This window comes from Eublepharis macularius, chromosome 1 (genome assembly GCF_028583425.1).
Source record: "Eublepharis macularius isolate TG4126 chromosome 1, MPM_Emac_v1.0, whole genome shotgun sequence".
Classification (NCBI taxonomy): domain Eukaryota; kingdom Metazoa; phylum Chordata; class Lepidosauria; order Squamata; family Eublepharidae; genus Eublepharis; species Eublepharis macularius.
The window spans coordinates 12681083-12706137 of NC_072790.1; the positions used below are offsets into that span (position 1 = coordinate 12681083).

The 25055-nt window shown below is 45.2% G+C and overlaps 1 protein-coding gene across 1 annotated transcript in view; it reads right to left on the reverse strand.

The window, feature by feature from the left end:
* LOC129332806 (protein broad-minded-like) overlaps nt 1–25055 on the reverse strand; it is a 152470-nt gene that overhangs the window by 60580 nt on the left and 66835 nt on the right. Inside the window, exons 24-25 of the mRNA XM_054984072.1 lie at nt 9410–9532; nt 8644–8752 (exon numbers count right to left, since the gene is read on the reverse strand). Coding sequence (XP_054840047.1) covers nt 8644–8752; nt 9410–9532 — 232 coding nt within the window. The remainder of the gene's footprint in view (nt 1–8643; nt 8753–9409; nt 9533–25055) is intronic.

Here is a 25055-nt window from a genome sequence, read left to right on the forward strand (position 1 = left end):
CTGTGCATGCGCAAGCATGTCGACCAGAGGTTTTTGTAGCTTTTTTAACCACGAGAGGGTACGCGTTGCCTCCCAGAGCACAAGCGTGGCTGTTTTCCTGCCAAAACAGCCTACTCCTGGGAGGCGCGGCGCCCTTTACTCCCAGTTCCTCATTTGCTGCCATACTCTCCAGGTAAGTATGAAGAGCAATCAGTGGGAAAGGAGGGACAGTATGTGTGCCTGCACAGAAGACCTTAATGAACAACAGTTACAGGTAAGCGCATCCCTGTTTTCATTGTCGGTCTTCTGTGCAGTCCCACAAGCTGCTTATTTTGGCGGTTGAGCCTGCTCTTCACTGGAATAGTGATTGCAGTACTGCTGTGCCTACTGCTGTCTCCTTTCTATCGAGCACATCCAGACTGTAATGTTTGATGAAGGTGTCCACTGAAGACCACATCACTGCCCGACAGATGTCTAGCATGGGAACTCCCTTCAGGAGCGCTGCTGACGTCGCCTGTGACCTAGTAGAGTGTGCATGCACTTCCAATAGACAAGGTAAGTAAACAGTCACATAACTCAACTTAATTGCCTGTACTATTCATCTCCCAATTGTTTGGGCACTGGCTTTCTTTCCCTTATTGGGTCCCAAGTAGCAGATAAATGTTTGTCTATTCTAAAGACCTTCATGCGGTCAAGGTAAAATAATATTGCTCTCCTTACATCTAATGTATGCAGGGCTCTTTCTGCCTCACATGTATGATTTGGAAAGAAAACAGGTAGTATAATCTCCTGGGCTGTGTGAAACTTTGACGCCGCCTTCGATAGCAACCCCAATCTGAGCCTTAGGATATCTTTTTCTGCGTATGCTTTGAGGAAATACAGTTCCATACACAAGGCTGCTAACTCACTGATCCTCCTGATGGATGTTACTGCCACTAATATTCTAAGGGGACAGGTGGCTAGTGGTTCAAAGGATTTGGATATCAATCTGACCAGCAATAATGGTAGGGATGATTGCGGGACAATTTTCGTAGTTGAGAGGAACATGTTCCTTAGGCCTTTCAGGAACAGTTTCAATGTGTAATGTAAAAACACTGTCTTTCATATCTCAATTCACCCCTCTCATAGGAGGTACTTGAGACAACAACTGCCATGCAGTTGTCTGTGAGGACCCGCAAATTCTTTCCAGCAACCACATCTGAAAAAGAAATTAAGGTATAACGTACAGCTTGTAGTTCAAGCATGTTAATGTGCAACTGTTGTTCGCCCTTTGCCCATGTTCCATGCACTGTGCATTCCCCACAATGTGCACCCCAACCTGATGTGGATGCATCCATGGTAATGTTTATATCGGTATGAGTCAATCTGTGGGGAATTCCTTCCATCAAGTGATCGTCCCCAAGCCACCAAACTAGGCTATTAAGTACCTTTCTGGGGATACTCAGTTTCTTTTCTTGAGCATGCACAGTGGGGTGGTATGTGGCTAGGAACCACAGTTGCAATTCCCTCATATGTAATCTAGCTAAAGGGATCACAGACGTAATAGATGCCATTAGGCCTAGTAATGTTTGTATTTTCCTTACAGATTGGAATCTATGCCTCAGGAAGGAATTGATCATGCCCTTCAATTTAATTGCCCATTCCATGGGTAGGAAGGCTCTGTCCACTGAGGCATCCAACACAGTGCCTATAAATTGCACCTGCCTAGCAGGTATCAGCTTAGACTTCTTGTGGTTTATGATAAGTCCCAGCTCTGAGCCGGTTTGTAAGGTAAGCTCTACCTGCCTTCTAAGGTCACTCTCTAATTGTGCTGAGATGAGCCAATCATCCAAGTATGGATATATGGAACAAATCAGGGTCCTCAAGTATGCAATGACCACTGCTATACATTTTGTAAAGACCCTGGCGGCTGTGGACAAACCAAAGGGAAGTACTGGATACTGATAAAACTTCCCTATGCATGTAAATCTCAAGTACCTCCCATGAGAAGGGTGAATTGAGATATGAAAGCATTCTTAAAACCTGCGAACCAAGAGTTGGGTGGTAGTAACGTCATCACAGTGTTAAGGGTGGTCATCCTAAACTTATGTACTTTGATGAATCTACTGAGGTTCCTCAGATCCAAAATGGGTCTGAATCCCCCGTCTTTCTTTTGCACTAGGAAGAACCTAGAGTAGAAACCCAAGTGGTGTTTCACATCAAACACGTGTTGGACTGCTCCCTTATCGCAAGAGCATTTAATTCTACTAATAGCTCTGGTGGAGTGGTGGTATCAGATTTAGAAGGAAGATGCAAACACGGTAAGTACTCGAACTCAACTTTATAACCATCTCTGGCAATGTTAAGCACCCATACATCAGAAGTGACTGAACCCCAAGCTGAATAAAACGAGCACAGCCTGTCACCAAACAGTGGCCCTTCATTCCATGCTAGTCAGAATTGTTTTGAGCCTTGTGGTTACTCTTAACCAGGAGGGGCTTGAGACCCACGCCTGGGCCTCTGAGATTGCTTCCTTCCGAGAAAGTTTCAACCACTCTGGTGGGACCAATGTTGTGGATACTAGTAGCCCTGATAAGGCTGGTAACGGTATGATCTACTCTTGTAGAATGGTTACTGCTGGAATTGCTGCTTGCTCAAGCCTTGTTGAGTTAATGGTAGGATTCTGTATGACCTGGCAATCTATCTATCTTTCCGTTTCTGGGCCAAACAGTCGTCTGTTTTCTCAGAAAACAATGAACATCCTTCAAAGGGCAGGTCCTCCACTTTATTTCTGTTCTCTATTGGCAGCGCGGTGGATCGTAGCCATACGTGTCTCCTGAGTACAACTGCTGACGTCAAGGTTCTAGCTGAGGCATCAGCCACATTCCAATTCGCATTGATCTGATGTCTCACCAAATGCAGCGATTCCTCTCTGATGACTTTGATCAGCGACTTCTGGTCTTCTGGTAGTCAGTCATGGAACAGCCTTGTTCCATCAAAATGTCTGATAGGCACCCATCATGGCAGTATAGTTAGCAATCTTGATATTGAGCGTGGCTGATGAGTAGATTTTGCAGCCGATGCCATCCAACTTCCTCCCTTCTTTATCGGAAGGCGTGAAGTGTTGGCCCTGCCTCTTCCTAGACTGCATCTCCTCGGTAACTAGCAAGGAAGGAGGTGGGTGTACTGAAAGAAAGAGGGAGGAATCATCCTTGATCTTGAACACCTCAACTTTCTTGGATGTGCTCATATTGGAGGCTGGTTTCTCACACAGTGAGTTCATAATAACAACAACATTTGATTTATATACCGCCCTTCAGGATGACTTAACACTCACTCAGAGTGGTTTACAAAGTATGTTATTATTATCGAAGGCTTTCATGGCCAGAGAACGATGGTTGTTGTGGATTTTCTGGGCTGTATTGCCGTGGATTTGGCATTGTAGTTCCTGACGTTTCGCCAGCAGCTGTGACTGGCATCTTCAGAGGTGTAGCACCGAAAGAAAGGGATCTCTCCCTGTCTTTGTTTGACACTGTTTGACACTTAGTTTGACACTGAGATATCCCTGTCTTTCGGTACTACACCTCTGAAGATGCCAGTCACAGTTGCTGGCGAAACGTCAGGAACTACAATGCCAAGACCACGGCAATACACCCCGGAAAATCCACAACAACCATATGTTATTATTATCCCCACAACAAAGCACCCTGCAAGGTGGGTGGGACTGAGAGAGCTAGAAGCTGTGACTGACTCAAGGTCATCCAGCTGGCTTCAAGTGGAGGAGTGAGGAATCAAACCCGGTTCTCCAGATTAGAGTCCGGCACTCTTAACCACTACATCAAACTGGCTCCACAATGCCTTCTATGACTAGGAATGTCACATTTGATGACATTCTAGAGTATAAATGCTGTAGAATTTTGTCACTGAGCTTTGGTTCCGAGGTTGTTATGTCAATCTCCAGGGCCTTGGCCATTCTTAAAAGCTGTTCTGAATAGGCCTAGAAATCATCAGTGGGAGAGACTTAACCTGTGTCACTCAAATTCTTCTCTGAGGATGGGTTGGATGGGCTGCTTGGGCTGTCATCTCCACCATATGTTTCAGGCTCTGGGTCTGAGAGTTGGTAAACCATCAATGAACCCTGGATGGAATGAGGTCACCTTGATGTCTGGACCTGCAGGCCCTTATGCAAGATGACTGACTCTGTGTAATATGTCTCTCCCAGGTCCACTCAGTATTTCATAGATGGATCTTGACGGTACGAGGGGGAACATCTGTGGGGACAACATTGTCCCAAGTAAGCAGGTGGGAGGCTTCTATGTGTCATCATCTCTCTGGGAATCTCACCTTCTTCTTTGGAGGAGATAGTGGAGGGGGTCCTGGATCTGACAGATGGTGTTCTGGGAGTCTCCAGTATTTCGATTTTGGTGAGAGGCCAGTTGATATTAGCCTTGGTCTTAGAGGTATTCCATTTGGCCGGGTGTTTGGTCTTCATCTGTACCTTCTTCCTTGATGGCTCTCTTGGGGTAACTTCATGTGTCTCAACTCTGAGGATCAACAAATCCGATAGAGTTGCCTGGGTCAGTGGGAGAGTTGACATCGTTGATACCATCGATTCCCTTGACCTTGATTGTCGGATCTGAGATGGTGTCAGTTCCAAATGGGTAGGTGAACCCACCTCGGAATGGTGTTTCCAGCTTTGAGATGACTTCTATGAGCTCGATGCCTCACGTGGGGTGAAGGGTGGTTGGGTTCGAGAGGCTGTTGACTCCAAAGGGCTGGGCTGAGTTGTTGGTCCCTGTGTTGGATCCTATAGCTTCACGGAACTGTTGATTGATGCCGGTTTGGTGGCTTTCAGGCTAGGGCTAGGGTTTGGTGGCTTTCAGGCTGCTTTCAGCCGAGTGGCCCTTTCTACGTGGGCCTTAGTGGCAAAGGCTAGGCAGATCTTGCACGTCTATTATGCCCTTCTCCGAGGCATAAGAGGCACAGCAAATGGCCATTGGTCTTGGTCATTTTAGTGCTGCGTTGAGAGCAGTGTTTAAAAAGGGCTTTCTCAGCCCTGACTCACAATATTCCTTCCAGATAGAGAAGAAACAAATGCTGACTCTCCAGAGAGATCCTCTAGACAATCTCTACAGAACCTTTCTTGCTGGCAGTGAAAAAGGAATTGAGTGTAAAGGGAGTGGGCTGTTCATGCTTGTACTCTGGGCGGTGACGAGCGCCCTCTAATGGTTAAAAAAGCTACAAAAACCTCCAGTTGGCAAGCCTGTGCATACGCAGTCCCATGTGGGACTGCATAGAAGACCAACAATGAACAATGTGGTAACGTCAAAAGGCCTATCCTTAATCTTATTGCACGTCTCAAATGGAAGAGCAGAGGATCTTAACCACACATGACAATGTGGTGCCACTGATGAAGCAAATCCCCTTGTAGATACATCCAGAACATGTCGACTAGTGCTGATTTATTATTTAGACAATACTATGGCCTCATCCTGTATGATTTTTGCTAGTCCTTTTTTGTCCTCGGGGAGGAGGTCCATATAAAATGACATTTTCTGCCAAAGGAAGATCTGGTAGCCACTCATAACTGCAAGATAATTAGCAATTTTATTATTAAGAGCAGCTCTTGAGTACATCTTGCACTTCACAGCATCCAACTCTCTCACCTTTCTGTCAGAGGGAGTAGAAAAACATCCATGACTGTATACTCTGCATCTCCTCTGCGATTAAAGATGATGCAGGTGGGTAAGAGACAAGGAAGGGGCACTTGTCCTGCTTAACCTTATGCAAAGCTTCTAATTTTTTGAGATAGCTACAGCGTAGGCAGGCTTCAGGCACAAACCTTCCATCAATTCTACAAACTTCTCAATCATTGAGATGCAACTGAAGCAGGGGTTTCAGAATAAATATGTTGTAAGATACCATCCTTAGGCTTCTGATCAGATGATGAGACATCAATATTTAGTGAAGCTGCCGTACATAATATTTGCTCTGTGTAGTGCTTATAATCAATATTTGGCAAGAAAGGCTCAGGATCTCCAACAGCTTCCTCAGGTAATGTATCTGAAACCACATGAATGCTATGCTTGGATCCGAGCACCTCCACATCTGAATCCAAGTCAGAACCATGCCTCGGAACCGGGGGTAATGGAGGAGGCATCCAAACAGAGAGTGATTCCGCACACGTTGGATAATGCACTTCCAATCCTCTTTATAGATCATTTGGAATGGATTTTTTCGTGTGCGGAACAAATAATCCACCTCAAATGATTGATAAAGTGCATTGAAAGTGCATTATCCAACGTGTGTGGAATTAGCCAGGGTCTTGAATCTGATGTCACTTCTTCAGATCTGAAAGACGAAGAGCCAAACAAGGATAAGGTTTGCAAATCTGCCTCCAACTGGGTGATTACAATAGTGAAGCATAAAAGGAGTGCCATGGAACCGAGTGTCGAGACTGCTGTGCCAAACCTGAGCAATAGAGATGATGCAAAAGTGCCTTTTCACGAGGAAGTATCGCCTCATCTCCCAGTTCTGAAGGCAAAGGAGAAGCAACTCAGACCACAATTGGATCTGGAGGTTGAGATGAATCCGGCAAATTGGGCAGCTTAGGAGGCATAGAACAAGTATCCTCCCTTGGGTGCTTTGTCTTATGATTCTCCTGGGGAGGATCCAAGGAACTCCCTTGCAGAACACGTAACTGGTGAAGCTGAACTCCTTCTTGGTACCGAGGGCTTTTCTAGCTCATGTCAGGTTTGAAGAGGCTTGGATCGGAACCAAAGACTCCCAAGACTGGAAACGGTGCTGTGGTCAGTTCTGTGGGGAGGTGGTCAGGTCTAAAGACCGGTTGGTAGGGGTTGGATCCAATTTTGATAATCGGGCTGCTGGGGCTGAGCGTTCCGCAGGGGCAGATATCTTTACTGTCGGACTGGTGACGCTAGACATAGCCTTCTCTCACGATATTTCCTTAAGGAGAGTAGCTCAATCTCCTCTCGCTTTGGGAGTAAGCACCTCACTGTATTTACATTTCTCAATGACATGTCCTTCTCCAAAACACAGAAGAGACTAAGAGTGGCCATCAGTCTTTGTCATCTTGGTGCCACAGTCCTCACAGGTCCTAAATAAGGCCTTATCAGCCATCTGCCAATGGTAGTATGAAGACGAAGTCCTCAGGAAAAAAAAGAAACTAAAACAAAAACCCAAATCTTTTTAGGCAAAAGATTTACCTCAGAAAAAATATAGAAATGCTACAGAGATGTCTGCTCTTTGTAGTGGTGAAAAAGGAGCTAAGGGAAAGGTAACTCTGAAGTGGGAGGGGTTGCTCCCTCAGAAGCCTTAAAGCTACAGAATCCTGTTCACAGTGGCCACCCTGTGCAAGCACAGTAGCAATGTGTGCCTGCACTGAAGACCACAGATGAACTCAAAAATTTTTCACTAAGGGAATGCTGATGAGATCTATAGGTTAGTATCACAAATGACATTCAAATGGCATAAAAACAACAGTAAGACTAAATTGTCAACAAAATTGTTCTGCAAGAAAAAGAAAAAGCAACAAAAAGTAAATGAGTAGCAATCACTTGACATAAACTAAGCACTGTAGAACTATATAATTTCTTAATATAATAAAAAACAGAGGATATAACTGTACAGATAACCAAACTTTCAAAGAAGTCACTGACATAAAGTTCAAAAATTATTTATTTAAAACATTTCAATCTTACCTTGTTTCCTCAAGGCAGTTCTTGATTAACTAGCTACAGAACCTGTTGTGTGGAAAAATACAACAGGCTCTAGAAAACTTATTTGGCAAGCCCCTGCTGCAGGGCCTTGGGAGGGCTGCGCCGCCATGTCATGCCTCTCTGCTGCCTCCGTGACCACTGCAGGGCCTTGGGAGGGCCAAGCCGCCACACAGGGCCTCCCTGCCACCTCCACGGCCCCTCAGAGGCCTGGTACAGGAGTAGGGTTATCAGGTCCCCTTACTCTCAGGGATGAAGACCTGGCACTCACTTTTCGGTCATTCTCACACACACACAAAGTGCATGCGCTCTGGGGCTACACAATGATGCAACTGGCGGGATGTGACATCATTGCTCAGGCTGTATGACACTACGAAGAGCACTCTTGCACTCTGTAACAGGCCAAATCAGGCTTCTGCAGAGGCTAGGAGTACTGTTGAGGTGGCACGACAGACCCTGGGGTGCTCCTGTGCTCTGCAGTGGGCTGAATTGGGCCTGTTTCAGGCCGAAACTGTCCTACTGTGGCGCACGGGAGCACTCCATGCCAACAGGAAGCACACCCCAGGAGGTACATTTTCCCACCTTTCCCCCCGCCGGCCAGGTAAGCGGGGATGGGTGGGAACAAAGGATCCACCACCCCAGCAGGGGACTGGCAACTCTACACAAGTGGCAGAGTGGCCCAGTACAGTGGCACGGCCTTCCCAAGGCCCTGCAGCAGCCACATTGCTGCACTAGGCCTTCCCACCACTGCAGCAGCCTACTTGGGGGCTCCAAGGCAAGTCGTGTTGCCAACAACTCATCTTTAATCCCCACGGGGGGTTGTGCAAGTGTGTCTCCGTGGGGATAAAAAGTGAGTTGTTGCCAATATGGACTGCCTTTTATATAGTAGGATTGTTTTTACTTGTGTCACCTCAGAGAGATTGGAAAAGAAAATATCAAATATATGTACCTTTTGCAGTATTCTTGAAGGCAAGATCCTTTCAGCTGGTCCTCCAATAATGTTTATTCTAACAAGAATATGATTTCTTTCTACTGATAAGCCATCGATTATAAACTCTCTGTAGTAAAATAAAACTGAGTTACTTTTAAAAAATACTGTCAGTCGAGAAGTATAATGATCAAGGAGATGGGTAATTCAAAGGTAGTTAGCATCTATGTCTTAGTACCAGCAGTAAATGTGGAGCTGCGACCAAGTGCAGAATACGTAACCTTTTCTATCCATAATATAGCATAAACTGATACCATCATGATTTGCTTAGTGAACCAGGCAGCACTGTATTACCTGGGCAAATATAAATATATCATCATTTCTTAGAACAATTAGATGCCAGAGGTGAGTATTAGCTAAAATACAGCATCATCTGAAAGGTACTAAGGATATAAATGTGTTCCCATCACTGTTAGGCTAAAGCTTCTTCGTTGATCAAGCTTAGGAAAACAACAGATCTCTCACTACAACATCCTAGTCTGAAGACTGGGATTCTATCCTTGATTACTGGCAGCAAGCCCACCTCCTACATAGGTAGTGACCCCTAGTAAGAAAGGAGAATTCTACTTGCAAGTTTCTTAACTTAATGAACTTATTAGATTCACACATACAAAAGCATAGAACTACTTTATCCACAGAATGGAAATGGGTGAATGTAGAAACTCTGAACGGAGAGTATACAGAATTATGCGTTGGGGTGGTAATATTTTTAATTATTATTACTTACGAAGAATTTTCAGACATTGTGATGGAATTCTCTTTCTGTGCATCCAACAGTACTTCTGATATCTTATACTGAGATTCTAAAAGTAGAAGTATATCTAGATCACAGCACAGCACATTTAATAATCTGCAGGATAAAAATATTTGAAATTACAGAATATGACTTACCAAACTGAAACAAATTATAAATTGCAACAAATTAATTTGTTGTTAAATTGTTATAAAACAAGAAAAAATTGGGTCATTAATAGTCTTTTTGCCTCCTGGGATGACCTTAAACAGCTCGTTTACTTTCAGGAGATAGATGGAGCACACATATTCACTCTCAATCTCCAGCAATTCCATGGCTACCCATCAGTTATCGGGCTCAATTCAAGGTTGTGGCTATTACATTAAAAACCCTCCATGGCATAAGCCCCTCATAGCTGGGAAACTGTCTCTCTCCCTGTATTCCGCCACAGCAGCTACACTCATCTGAACAGGGTCTTTTGCAGATACCAGTCTGCAGTTGGGCTAAATCCATAGCTGCCCTTCCATACGTTTTCTCTGGGTTACCTCCCACTTTGCAGAATAGCTTGCCTCAGCAGCTCAGGAAAGCTCTTACTCTCCTAGTTTTCCACAAACTATGTAAGATTGAATTATTCAGGACGGCTTTCAACTCAGATTATAGGGCTGTGTCATAAGAAATAGCTCAAAGAGATACTTTGGTAAGGGACAGGCGCTGAAGACAAGGCTAATGTCTGCTGTTGTAGATAAATCCTACTGGGTAGTTCAACATTGCTAAAGATGTCATGTTTTAAAAAAAAATTTAGTTTCAATATTTTCAATAACAACAAAAGGGATGATATTTAGGAACAAAAATGTGATCGTTACAAAAGATATTTGGTGTTACATATTATCAGATTTAAACATCTTAGGAATAAATTCAGTAATGGATATATGAAACACTGATTTAGAATGTTAACAGTATGTCTTGTCATTTATACAAACAATCGACTACCCTCTCTCTTGCTGAAATTACCTACTGCCTCCCCCTAACTTAATGATTTATAGTAAGCTTTTCCTTGATGAAATTTAATGTTTCCTTCCCTAACCCACCCCACTTCCCCTGTGAAAAAGATGTAATTTGCTAGAATCAGTGGTCAAGTTTTGTAGACTATCACTAAACGTAAGCAAAAACCCAGAATTTTAAATTTAGAGTACTTGACCATGTAGTTTAAACAGCTCTCTATACCTATGAAGATTAATACCCCACCCAGGTACTGGGTATACTTCTCAAGGTAGAAGAGCCGTATTACTTTGAGGAGCTAAACTAGAATTAAAATAATGCTTTTCCCCCCTCCCCCGAACCTTTATCGATAAACTATTAAACACTATGCTTATTAATCAATAATAATCTGATGAAGCATCTGACGAAAAGAACTGTGATTCTTGAAAGCTTATGCTACAATAAAGTTGGTTAGTCTTAAAGGTGCTACTGGACTCTTTTTGATTTTGCTACTACAGACTAACACGGCTAACTCCTCTGCATCTATGCTTATTAAGTTACCTTCAGTTATTTCTATGCAGACAAGTAAGAAGTTATAGTGAAGAAAATGGCTATTGAATATGTCTGATTGTGATTTTGCTACCCTTTTGACGAGTAGTCGGTTGTGATCTTTTCCTCTTAAGAGATATGTTCTCAAAGTCCATAAATAACTCCAGATCAATATTCCTTAGCAGGTTCAAACCTGATTCTTGATCTTCTGCCAGATAGGTTTTCCCTTTTGTGTTTGACTTGAATCTTTGTGAAATTTGACCATTTGTAGTTTATTCTTGCTTCTCTAAGAGAGTCTATAATCAGTCTGAATTCTTTTTTCTTGTTAAGGATTTCTTTTGGAAGATCAGTAAGGACAGCAATATGAGTTCCATTATATGTAAGTTCTGCAGTCTAGATATGTCTAGGATCCTCTTCCTCAATCTCCAGTCTGAGAACATTGCCAAAATGTCTCTAGGCTCTTTCCTTTGAGGATTGTTTGGAAAGCCAAGCTGGTATGCTTTCATGATTAGCGGGATGGTACTGTCTATAAACTTTAAGGATTTTTGTTAACCATTTTGTTAGGAATACCGCTGGGTCTTCATTTATTGCTTCCTCCTCTTCAATCCCTCTAAATGTAAGATTAAGCTGATGATTTGAAAGTTCTAGGGATTGTATTCTACTTTTCATTAAATCATTTTCTTTTTGCAAGACTTGGATTGAGCCCATCTGTGGGGAGGGCAGGGTATAAATCGAATAAAATAAATAATAAATAAATTTCTTTTTGCAATGAAATACTCAGATCCATTGCTCAGTCAGCTTTTTGAATAGCTTTAGTAATGTCTAATTTTATATCCATAATCTGATCAGTTAGATTTATAATCTTATCCAAGATTCTTTGCTCCATTTTTGTTGTAGTAAAGGCAGACCGGTTTCAGATAAAATTTCACTTAAATAAATGTATCACTAAAATGTACCACTAAGTATTCAACCAAAGAAGACACTATGAGAAGAGACATCATCCATTAACCTTTTCCAATCTGGTTTCAGTCTTGATTATGGGACAGAGATTGCATTAGTTGCACTGGTGGATGGAGGAAAGAGTCGAAGTCACAGAAACTTGTAGTATTCTTCAAGGCTGGGTGCTGTCATATATAGTCTTTAATATTTATATTTAATTAACATTATTAGACCCTTGAATGAAATAATCTGAACTTCTGGAAAGACGTGTAATGGATACTCATCACTGTGATTTATGACTACTATATTGCATCATAAAATTGCAAGTGGTCCTGCATAAATAACAGAAAAACATCACAACAAATAATGTGATCCTGTATCACAAATTCAGAAAAGTGATATTATGAAACAGCTTATTGTAATAACTTGTAGTAAGATGAGCCAACAGCTTCTGTAATAAGTTGTAGTAACACGAGTCGACAAGCATCTAGATATAAGCCCATTTCATATTTGACCTTCCTCAGAAGTTATTCTTAATAAATTTTCCTCAGAAGTTATCTCCCTAAATTTAACCGTAATCATTATAATATAAAGGATACCCATGGAGCTGAATGGAATCTTAATATTATAAAAGAGCATATGCTATATTATTTAGACTTATCATTTGTTTATTTTAAACTCAATATTTCCATAGGAAGCAAATCAGTCCAATAGCCTTTCCTTAATCAGGTACAAAACCTACTGCAATACACATACATTACATACATACATATATCCTGAAAGGCTATTGGCTTCTTTCTGTGTTGCATTATTTTGCTGTGCTTTCATTTACTCTGTGAAATTTCCAACACATTGAAAATAAACAAGAGGTAAGTCTAAACCATATAGCATATGCTTCTTTATAATATTAAGATTCCATTCAGCTGCATGGTGTCCCTTATGTTATAACGATTATGGTTAATTTTAGGGAGATAACTTCTGAGGAAGATTTATTAAGAATAACTTCTGAGGAAGGTCAAGTACAAAACGGGCTTACATCTAGATGCTCATCAACTTGTCTTACTATAACTTATTACAGAAGCTGTTGGCTCCTCTTACTGTAACTTACTATAGAAACTGTTTCACAATACCACACGAATGGGACTTTCCTAAATTTGTGATACAGGATCACATTATTTGTTGTGGTATTTTTCTGATATTTATATAGGACCACTTGTAATTTGTAGCCATAAATCAGAGCGTTGTTTGTCTTTTTACACTGTGATCCCAGTTTGTTTTTATGGACATACTCATGACAACTATAGGAGAGGAATAAAATCAAAACTAAAACGTGTCATCAAACAGGCTGAATCAATACACACCGAGCAACCCAAGTCCAAACAGCAAGCAAGACGTAGTCGAGAACAGTCCGAAGTCAAACACCGAGGAATTGCAAGAGCAAAAATAATTGAACAATGGAGCTCACAAGCGAAGCTCCTTCTTCAAATGGCGGCAAGAAGAGAACTGAGGGAAGGGGCTGTTGCTCACCATTAGATCACAAGACCGTTTAGGCAGGAATGGTTGGTGTGAGGCTCGTGAGCAAAGCCCCCTTTGGAGCTTTAGAAAGCGTTGTAGAACTCTCTGCCGGCTGGCTTGCGCACGCGCAGTCCAATATGGGGCTGCACAGAGGAATGAAGATGAACTCAATCTACACTTACATTTAAAGGTAATCCAATTTTGGTTTTCACTGATCTCCCAAGTGAAATACTAAACAAAGGGAAAGAAGGAACGAACTTAAACAACAACAGAAGCATTGAGAAGAGATCATATCAGAAACAAATAGGTAAATTACACAAAATTACAAATGAGACACAAAGATAAACATCTCTATGTCACAGACTATGATTCAGGCCTAATGCTGTTACAAGATGTAAATCTGGCTTCACCTATGGATCTTGATAAAACATGGGGGGGGGGAGATTCTAGAACAGCCATCCACGCCTCACAAAGAAAGTAAAGTGACTGTCACAACTAATGGAAAATGCAGATGGATTCTAAATACAAAAATTTATCAATTTATTATTATTGCATAATACCTTAAAATTCTGTGGAAAATTATGACTGTAGTTTTATAATTAAATATAAAAAGCTTTATATGGTTTGGGGGAGGGGAGGGTTCTGTGTTTACTTGAAGTAGCTCTCAACTTTTTATTTTTTATTTGTAGCCCTTCTAATTGGTGATTACACCAATAACCAGAGTGAGAAGTTATTCTCACCTGTTTATAGCGGGCTTTAAAGTTGTTAGGTTCTACTCTTCATTCTGATAATAATATTGCTCTTCTCTCTAAAATTCTACATTGCTTTATGCTAATCTAGATAGAAAGATCTACAACCTAGGTGATTCCTTAATTATTTTTGAACAGAATATTAGAACTCCTATAATAAATTATTATTTAAATAATTGTTCTACTAGATAAAAACAGAGTTGCGCTTACCGTAACTACTGTTCATTGACGTCTTCTGTGCAGACACACATGGGACTGCGCCTGCGCAGGCCTGCCGACCGGATTTTTCTTTTCTAGCAAACGTCCACTAGGGGGCGCACGTCCAACCCAATGCGCATGCGCGGCCGTTTCCCGCCCGAGCGACATTGGGCGACGTCGCCCCCTTTCCCCTCAGTTTCTCCTTTGCCGCCGAATGCCTTCACATTATCTGGAAGAACACAGCGGGGTAGGAGGGAGGGTTGTGTGTCTGCACAGAAGACGTCAATGAACAGTAGTTACGGTAAGCGCAACTCTGTTTTCACTGTCCGTCTTCTGTGCAGCCCCACATGGGAGACTCACAAGCCACTTACCCAGGAGGCGGGCATGTGTTCTCACCGAAAAAGAGACTGAAGCACTGCACTACCAACAGCAGCCTCTTTCCTTTCCCACACATCTAGTGCGTAATGTTTAGCAAACGTGTCAGAAGACGACCACGTTGCAGCCCTGCAGATGTCTTGCAAGTGTACGCCCCTAAGGAAGGCTGCAGAAGCAGCCTGTGCCCTGGTAGAATGAGCCTTCACTTCCAAAGGGCAAGGTAACTTAGCATGCGAGTAGCAGGCCCTAACAGTCTGGGTAACCCAGCGAGAAATCGACTGGGCTGTAGCAGCCTTACCCTTCCTGGGCCCATAGTAGCACACAAACAGTTGTTTGGCACTCCTAAACTGTGATGTACGTTGGAGGTAAAATAAAATAGCCCTTCTCACATCCAAGGAATGTAAGGCCCTGTCAGGGCCACTGGAAGAGTCAGGAAAAAAGATAGGCAGGACAATGTCCTGTGAGGTGTGAAATTGAGTGGACACCTTAGGTCTAAAACGAAGGTCAGGTCTCAGCACCACCTTATTTTGATGGACCTTCAAAAAGGGAGCATCCCACCTCAGGGCAGCAAGCTCGCTAACCCTGCGGGCAGATGTAATGGCAATCAGGAAGGCCACTTTACAGGATAACCATTTGAAATCACAGGTAGCCAGTGGTTCGAAGGGTGATTTCATAAGTCCTGCTAACACTACCTGCAGTGACCATTGGGGAACAATTTCCTTCACTTGTGGAAACATATTATACAACCCTTTCAAAAAAGACTTTGACAAACTGTGGGAGAACACCGTCTTCCCATCTATTTTAGGGTGAAAGGCTGAGATGGCAGCCAAATAGACTTTAATAGAAGAATTAGAGAGTCCCCCATCCTTGAGGGACAGGAGGAACTCAAACACAGAAGACAACTGGCAATCCCAAACATTAACTTCGTTGTCAACAGCCCAGGCCTCAAAACGCTTCCATTTAGCTGCGTATGACCTGCGAGTGGTGTCCCTACGGGCATTCAACAAAATTTCAGCTACCCTGTCAGACATCCCCTCCGTCCTCGAATGCGCCAAGCAGTGAGGTTGAGTTTGGGTAGGTCGTGATACCAAACCCCTTTGTCGGACAGAAGGTCCGGGTTCAGAGCGAACCGACAATATGACCCCTGCGAAAGCTGCATGACATGTTGGAACCACGCTTGTCTGGGCCAGAAGGGCGCCACTAGAATTAAGTGCGGCCCATCCCTCTGGTTTTGCTGACGACCCGAGACAGCAGTGGGAACGGAGGGAAGGCATAAAACAGGTGCCCTGTCCAGCGTATCTGGAACGCGTCCCCCAGGGAGCGGCGACCTAGCCCTCCCCTGGAACAGAATTGCGGGGCCTTCTTGTTGGTCTCTGACGCAAAGAGGTCTACGTCTGGAAACCCCCAGTCCGAAAAGATGGAGTTCAGGTAATTGTCTGCTACGACCCATTCGTAGCTGTCGAATCGCATCCGACTCAGCGTGTCCGCGACGACATTGGTGGTGCCAGGAATATGGACCGCCTGAATGAACACGCCTCTGTCCATGGCCCAGTTCCAGATCCGAACGGCCTCGTCGCAGAGGGCCTTGGATGTAGTTCCCCCCTGCTTGTTCAGGTAGAACATCGTGGTGCAATTGTCTGTGAGCACCTGAACTGCCTTCTGCTGCAGTGTGTCTGCGAAAGCGATAAGGGCATAACGGACCGCTCTCAATTCTAGCAGGTTAATATGATCTTTCCTTTCCTGCTCTGACCAAATCCCATGTGCCCTCAGGGCACCACACTGGGCTCCCCATCCTACCGTGGAGGCATCAGTCGAGATGGTGATCTCGGTTTGGATGGACCCAAAAGCAACACCCCCAAGGAGGTTAGCCTCATCAAGCCACCATCGTAAGGCCCGGATAATCCCTCTGGGGATGGAATATCGTTTATTCTGGGATTCGTGTTCAAAATCATGAACCGACAGGAACCACAGCTGGAGAGGTCGCATGTGCAACCGGGCCATAGGGGTGACAGCCGTAGAAGAGGCCATGAGGCCCAGTAGCCTCTGGATCGCAGTTACGGATTGGAACCTGCATTTAGAAAAAAGGTTCACCATCCTGCCAATCCTTAAAGCACGCTCCCTGGGCAGAAAACCTCTATTCACGTCACCGTCCAATTCCATACCGATAAACAGTATTCTCCTGGACGGAGTAAGGTTAGACTTTTGTAAGTTAACCAAAAGTCCTAGTCTGGAGCAGGTGAGCATCACCGTATGAATCTGGGCCAGGAGTGTGTCAGCAGAGGGTGCTGCTAGAAGCCAATCGTCAAGGTAGGGATAGATAGTACAACCCCGTTCCCTCAAATAAGCCACTACAACAGCCATACATTTAGAAAAAACTCGTGGGGCTGTTGAGAGACCAAAGGGAAGCACCTGGTAATGGTAAACTCTATTGTTACATAGAAACCTAAGGTACTTCCTATGATCAGGATGGATGGCAATATGAAAATATGCATCCTTGAGGTCCAGGACAGCGAACCACATGTCCTCGGGCATTAACTGGAGGACCGTGTGCAAGGTAAGCATCCTGAACCTCTTGACGAGAACGAATTTATTCAGTTCCCGTAGGTCTAAGATGGGTCGCACCCCTCCATCCTTTTTGTCTACCAGGAACATCCTGGAGTAAAAACCTAAGAGGGGGTCCTGAGGGAGTACCTCCTTCACAGCCCCCTTTTCCAGTAGCCTCATAACCTCAGCCTGTAAGTTAGCAGAAGAGGAATGTAATGAGTGGTCAGGAAGAGACAACACTGGGTAAACACCAAACTGAACTTTATATCCAACATTAACAATCTTAAGAACCCAACTATCGGAAGTAATTTCTGCCCATGCAGAAGCAAACTGAACCAATCTGTTTCCAAACACGACAGACTGTTCGAATCCTAGTCAGAACTGCTTAGGCTGCGTTGCTGACTCTTTAGCATCGTGGGCTTGTGGGCCGCGACGAGGGCGGTAGCTAGGCCTCCGGCGCTGAAAGGAACTTGCAGGCGGCTGGAATTGCCTGTAGGACCCATAACGTGGATACGGCTGGTATCGCTGTTGCCGTCCACGATAGCCCTGCGAAGGGCGATACTGGAACCGATTCTTGGTGGATGGCCTGGTCGGAAGAATGCCGTAGGAACGGGCTGTCATCCGATCTTCGCGCTTCTGCGACAAGTAGTCATCCGTTTTGGCAGAAAACAGGGATTGACCCTCAAAGGGCAGATTTTCAACTTTATTACGTGTCTCGACCGGCAACGCAGTTGTGCGGAGCCACGAGTGCCTGCGGAGGACGACGGAGGACGCTAATGCCCTCGCCGAGGTATCCACCGTGTCACGGCCCGCATTTATTTGTTGCCGAGACAGCCGCAAGGCCTCATCGAGGATCACCTTCGCCAACACTCTCTGGTCTGCCGGGAGTTTTTCCATGAAGGCCGCCATGCGGTTCCAAAGGAATATCTGGTACGCCCCCATGATGGCTGAATAGTTAGAGATCTTCAGCGTCAGGGCAGCAGAGGAATATAATTTCTTGCCCAAGGAATCCAGCTTTCTGCTCTCCTTGTCAATGGGCACCGCATAAGACCCCTGGCGTTGGCGGGTCTGCATTTCCTCTGTAATGAGGGAAGACGGAGGCGGATGTGCAAAGAGGTATGCACAAACGTCATCTCGCGTCTTGTACAGGGCCTCCAGCTTGCGGGACGTTGGGTACACAGAGGCCAGCTTCTCACAGATGTCGTGAATGATTTCCACCACGCCCTCGGTGAACGGGAAAGCAATAGTTGGAGGGTTACCGGACTGGACATATTGTAGAATTTTGTCCTTCGGCTTAGGATCGACAGCCGATATCTCGATGTCGAGAGAACGGGCCATTCTGACCATCTGCTCAGAGTAGAGCCGGTAGTCCTCAGTGGGTGATACACGACCAGTCCCAATAATGATGTCATCTGGCGACGGGTCAGATGGTGGGCTGGGACTCGGGCACTGATAAGGCTCCGCACGTTGGTAAGGTGAGACGCGCCTGGGAGAACCATAGTGGGAGAACTCACTACAAGTGTCACCCCAATACTCCCTTCCAAACGATGGAGAGCTGGCATACAGGGAGCCCTCTCTGTCATAGCCACTCCGAGGAAAGCGATAAGGCCGGTCCTCCCTTCCCATATAATCATCGGCATGCCACGTCTCGGCAGCCCGAGGTGGCGCGTCGGGCAGATCACCATCGTCATCAGTGGAGTGGTGTAACGGAGGTGACAGGTGTGGTGAAGGGGTCGAGGGCTTCTCCCAGAGGACCTCATCCGTCTGGACCGACGTCGACTGCTGGTGCTTAGATTTTTTCTTCGACTTCTTACCGCCCTTGGAGGCTGAAGTCGGATCGGAGCTTCGGTTCCGATCAATCGGAGCCGGCGACATGGACAACGGATCCGAAATCTTCGGATCCGATTGAGAGCCCGTCTTCGGAACCAGACCAGTGTGAGCCGATTCAGTGGGCTTCGGAGCCGACGCCGTCGGAGTCGGATCCGACGGTTTGGGAACCGACCCAGCCGGGATGTTCGGATCCGATGAGGTCCTCGACACCTTCGGAGCCGGTGTGGAGGTCGGTTCCGACCTCGACGGGGACTTGGAACGGTGCCGCTTCCGAGTCGGATCCGGCTTCGGAGTTGAGTGCTTGCGACCCGACGCGGAACTTGCAGCCTCCTTCGGATCTGGGGTCGGGTGTAGGGCTTGTCGGCGATCCGGAGAGCAGGAACGCGAAGTGGAAGCGGTCCTCCGGACAGATCCCATCTCAGGGGGGGTGTCAGCCGTCCCACCAGCCGGTGGCGGCCCTCCCGGGGTACCCGGGGCCCCCGACGCCCGCATTGCCCTTCTCCACAGCAAGGCGTTCAGCCTATTCGCCCTCTCAGCCCTAGCCTTCGGGGTGAACCGTTGGCAGTGCTCACATTTCCCGACGATGTGCCCCTCGCCCAGGCACTCGAGGCAAACGGAATGACCGTCTGTTCTCGTCATCTTCGTCGAGCAGGTAGAGCAATGCTTAAACAGCGATTTCTCCGACATTCTTTCACGATCAAAGAAGTTTCCTCACAAGGTCTCCTCACAAAGCAGACAGCTAGATCTTTACCGGTTGGCGGCAAAGAAGAAACTGAGGGGAAAGGGGGCGACGTCGCCCAATGTCGCTCGGGCGGGAAACGGCCGCGCATGCGCATTGGGTCGGACGTGCGCCCCCTAGTGGACGTTTGCTAGAAAAGAAAAATCCGGTCGGCAGGCCTGCGCAGGCGCAGTCCCATGTGGGGCTGCACAGAAGACGGACAGTGAATATATAGATATAAATAAAGAGAAGGTGAGCTAATTTTAAATTGATTTTCTATGAATGTATTTTTTATAATTGTTGTATTTTTAAGAATACAACAATTTGTATTTGTTGTATGGCCTGTCTGCCATAACTGTGAATGTATGTCTACTGGGGGCGGGAGGGGGGGAGAGATGGGCTTTCTTCCTGTAGTGCAGCTTCCTTCACTGTACTCAGCTATGCTTTGCTAAGAGACCTTATCAGTGCAGCTGGCAGTGTGTGGAAATGAGGCGTGGAAACTTCAGCCGGGCATCTTTTGCAGGACTTTCGCTGACTTCAACTGACTTATTTGGGCTGGGGAAGGGGGACTGGAGTATAACCTCTCAGGGAAGACTATACTTCAGCATTCTGGGCAATCTCTATGTATCAGTTCACTTTTAGGGGGCTTTATCCAAATAAAGGTCTTTAGCTCATACAACCGGGTTGGATGAAGTGGAGAGTCTGAGAGAATCCCCTAGTCAGGCCTGACATTTTTGCCCAGAATCCTTTAGTCTTTGGAACCAGGGGAAGCCAATGAGATTCCCAACCTACAGTATGGCAGCTGGAGGGGACAACAGATCTCCTGTGAACCCGGAGGACCTTTCTCAAGATCCCCTGGAAGTGCCAAAGCTTGGGACTAGCTCGGAGCGTGGGGCAGGGGCAATTCCCAAGAGAGAAGCCAGGATCCTACATTGGCTGAGTGGAACACCCCGAGGATGGCTGTTGCATTCTTCGTACAGAAGGATGAGGGACCAGAGGGAGCGGTGCCGAGTGCACCTGTTCCAATCCAGCTTGGGAAGAGGAACAGGAGCTCCAGAGAATCCAGGAGGGACCTGGAGGACAAAGAGTGGCTGTTTGGATTGGCACTTCTGTGAGAGACGCAGACGGAGGATGTCAAGGAAGGAGACCTCGATACAATGAAGGACCAGGGCGTGGGTGCAGATGATGAAGATGGAGAGCCCCAAGATTTGAGTGGCATGTCTGACCTACAGCAGATGCACAAAGAGACGGAGGAGGTCAAGCAAACAATGCTGAAAATTATGTATGGAATGTGTGAACTATATTTAGATGTGCATGCACGTAGAGGTAGAGGGGGGCACCAGTGAGAGCTCCCAACTAAGGGGGGCCCAGGTGGAGTAGCACCTGTTCCCCCAGCACCACTTAATCCCCCAAGACCACGCGTGAGATGGACAAGGGTCCCATGGGACTGGAACCTGCTGCTCCTGAGCTAGCGTAAACTGGAAACCCATTTTGATGGAGACCTCGAGGAATTGGGTTACTTCTTGGTGCAAGTGGGAGAGTTCCAAAGAGAGTGGGGGCACACATTCCCAGATGAACTGAGCCGAGTAAGCTACATTGGGTCTCAGCTGGGACGTGCAGCAGCTAAATGGTATGTGACTTTATACCCAATGCAGGCCCCAAAACTGAGAAGCGTGGATGCATTCATTCAGGCACTTAAAGAGCAGCATGAGGACCTTCTTGAGGAGAAGAGGGTGAAAACCCACCTGAGGCAGATAAGGCAGGGCAACCATCCAGTCCGAGAGTATGCAGCTAGACTGAATGGAGGGTGTGAAGATTTTTTCGAAGTCGGCCTGAACCCTGAGCTGGTGGCCAAAGCGATGGTACAAGATGACCCTCGAACCCTCATGGGCTGGATCCAACTGGCTTGCGAGATTGAAAATCAGGAACAAATAGAGAAGTTGCTGAAGTTGCAGTATCAATCTGGTCAGCGGAAAGGACTGGCGGATGTCCGACCCCGGGACCAAGGGAGGTGATGAGTCAACATTCCAGCGAGTGAGAGATCAGAGAATGACACAAGGGCTGTGCTTGAAATGTGGGGAAGTAGGCCACTTTGCTGCCGAGTATCGGGGTGAAGTTAAGAGCTGCCCTGAGTTGGAGCTGAAGCTGAGGGGACTAAGGTGCCATTTGAGGTATGGACTGATCATAGAAATCTGGAGGCATTGTGAGAGCTGCATAGACTGGGAGGCAAGCAGCTGCGGTGGACAGTTTTTCTCATATTTCAACTTTGTGATTAAACATTTCCGTGGAAAGTTAAATTTCCTGGCAGATGCGCTGTCCTGCCTTCCCCGACACAACAGTCAGAGGGAGGAAGTGGTAGACATGTTTTCCCCCACCCAGTTGGGAGGGGGCATGATTACCAGAAACCAAGCAGCCAAGGCGAACTGCCTTCCCCCTCCCCCCCCTCTGAAGCGGGAAGAGAAAATTAAGGCAGAACTGGAAAAGGAGGGGAAGGAAAATCGGCCGGAGGACTTAGAGAAGGGGGGACATGATTGCTGGCATAAGAACAACAAACTGTATATCCCGCAGGGTCTACAGGGAGAGATATTAAAGCACTGTCATGATGCCAAGTTGGCTGGGCATCTGGGTTTTTTAAAAACACTGCACTTAATACAAAGACAGTTTTGGTGGCCAGGAATACGCAAGGATGTGTCACAATATGTATCCACATATCAGACCTATTTAATGGGCAAAAAGAGGGGGGGACCTCCAAGACTACTACGACCTCTGGAAACCCCACCCTGACCCTGATCTGTAGTATCCATGGATTCATCACTGACTTCCCCCCAAGCAAGTGGAAAACAGTGATATGGGGGTGGGTGGGTGGATTTGTTTTCCAAGCAAGCCCATTTCGTTCCATGCTCTAAGTTACCAACAGCCAAAACGTTTGGCAACGTTGTTCATACAGCATGTAGTAAGACTCCATTCATTCCCAGACAGAGTAATATCAGATCAAGGCCTACAATTCATTGCCAAGTTTTGGCGGGAGCTGATGGAAGTAACAGGCATGACTCAAGGGCTGAGTTCAGCATATCATCCCAATACCGACGGGCAATATGAAAGGGTTAATCAAGTCCTGGAACAATTTTTAAGGTGTAACATTAATTATCAACAAGATAATTGAACTGATTTCCTAGCATTTGCAGAATATTGTTACAATAGCATTCATAGCTCTATGGGAGCATCCCCATTCAAAATCACACAGGGCTTTGAAGGCAAACCCGGGAGTGGGGGAATCTCAGTCCTTGGTGGAACTCTATCGTAGAACAGTGGCATCTAATAATGAAAACTCTGGAAAGAGCCAAACAAGATTACAAAAAACATGCAGACTGTAAACGCTCTTCTCTCCCCCCTACCCCCCGCCGGATCATGTCCACAAAAAAATTCAAGGGTGAACAACCAGGCAAAAAGTTAGGATGGAAGTACAAGGACCTTATAAAATCCTTGACATAATAAATGGGGTGGCTGTGAAACTAGACCTGCCAAAGAATTTAAGACATATATACCCAGTATTCCACTGCAGCTTGCTGAAGAAAGTCCCGGACGCAAACACCTGGCACTCGAAATCTGGAGTTCCTCCCCCCCTCATGGTAAATGGACAACCTCATCATGAAGTGGAAGTGTTGGACTCAAATTGAGGGAAATTATTTTACTTGATAACATGGAATTACTTTGACCAGGGTAAAAATGAGTGGGTGCAAGCTAAAGATGTAAAAGCTAAAAGACTCATCAAAGCTTTTCACAAACATTATCCGAAGAAACTGAGGGAGGGATTATCCTATTATAGATGTAGTGGGGAGGGGATAATGTCAGGCTGGCAAGCAAGCCTGCCTGCCTGCCATAACTGTGAATGCATGTCTACTAGGGGGGTGGGCTTTCTTCCTGTAGTGTAGCTTCCTTCACTGTACTCAGCTATGCTTTGCTTATCAGTGTAGCTGGCAGTGTGTGGAAACCAGGCGTGGAAACTTCGGCTGGGCATCTTTTGCAGGACTTTCGCTGACTTCAACTAACTTGTTTGGGTTGGGAGAGAAGGACTGGAGTATGACCTCTTGGGAAAGACTGTACTTCAGCATTCTGGGCAATCTCTATGTATCAGTGCACTTCTAGGGAGCTTTATCTGAACAAAGATCTTTAACTCATACAACTGGGTTGGATAAAGTAGAGAGTCTGAGAGAATCCCCTAGCCAGGCCTGACATACTGTTGGTTATTTTTCACTACTGATACTGGATTGCTGTATATCTTCTCTATTGTAGTTCAAAACAAAGTTTGTAATATTAGTAGTTGTTATTCTGCATCAAGTTATATAACCAAGCTGCTGTCTAGGTACATTCTTAAAGTTCCGTGATAAGGCATGTGACCCTTAACATAACCTCTCTTAATGTGCAAGGTCTTAATAATCCAGTCAAAAGAAAATCAAACTTAATGAATTTGGCTAAGCTAAAGCCAGATATTACACTTCTTAAGGAAACTCACACTCTACAAATAACAACAGACTGAAAGTTAATTGAATTCAATTTCAATACAATGCCAAAGGGTCCTCAAAAGCCCATGGTGTATCAATTCTAATCTTAAAACAGTTATGTTTTCAGCACAAAGCAACTTTAAAAGATCCACAAGGTAGATTTCTATTCATAAAAGGATCAATAGAAGACCGAATTTTAACGTTTGCTGTAATATATATTCGTAATAACAATCAGCTCAGATTTATAGAGGAGACTCTTCAAACACTGACAAAATTCCAAGAAGAAAAAGTGATTGCAGGAGGTGACTTTAACGTCATACTGAACCATGTTACCAATCGTACATATTTCAACAAGCCAAAAGGGAAAGGGAAACAATTCACTCGTTTAGCTGAAATAATCAAAAACCATCAACTGGCGGATATATGGCATCTGATACATACCTCTGAAAAGAATTACACCTATTTTTCAGGAAGGCATAACATTTACACCAGAATTGATTTCATTCTAATCTCAGACTCATTGACAAACCAAGTCCTAACTTCGAATATTGGAAATATTACATGGTCTGACCATGCCTGGGTCAGTTGCCCTCTACAATTAGGTCCTAAAACATCAACAAAAGAGATGGACTTTAGATAGAGCACTTCTATTTACCGAAAATAATACTAAAGAAATAGAACAAGCCATCAACAATATCTTAACGACAACATGAGAGAAGAGACCTCATCACATATAGTACAGG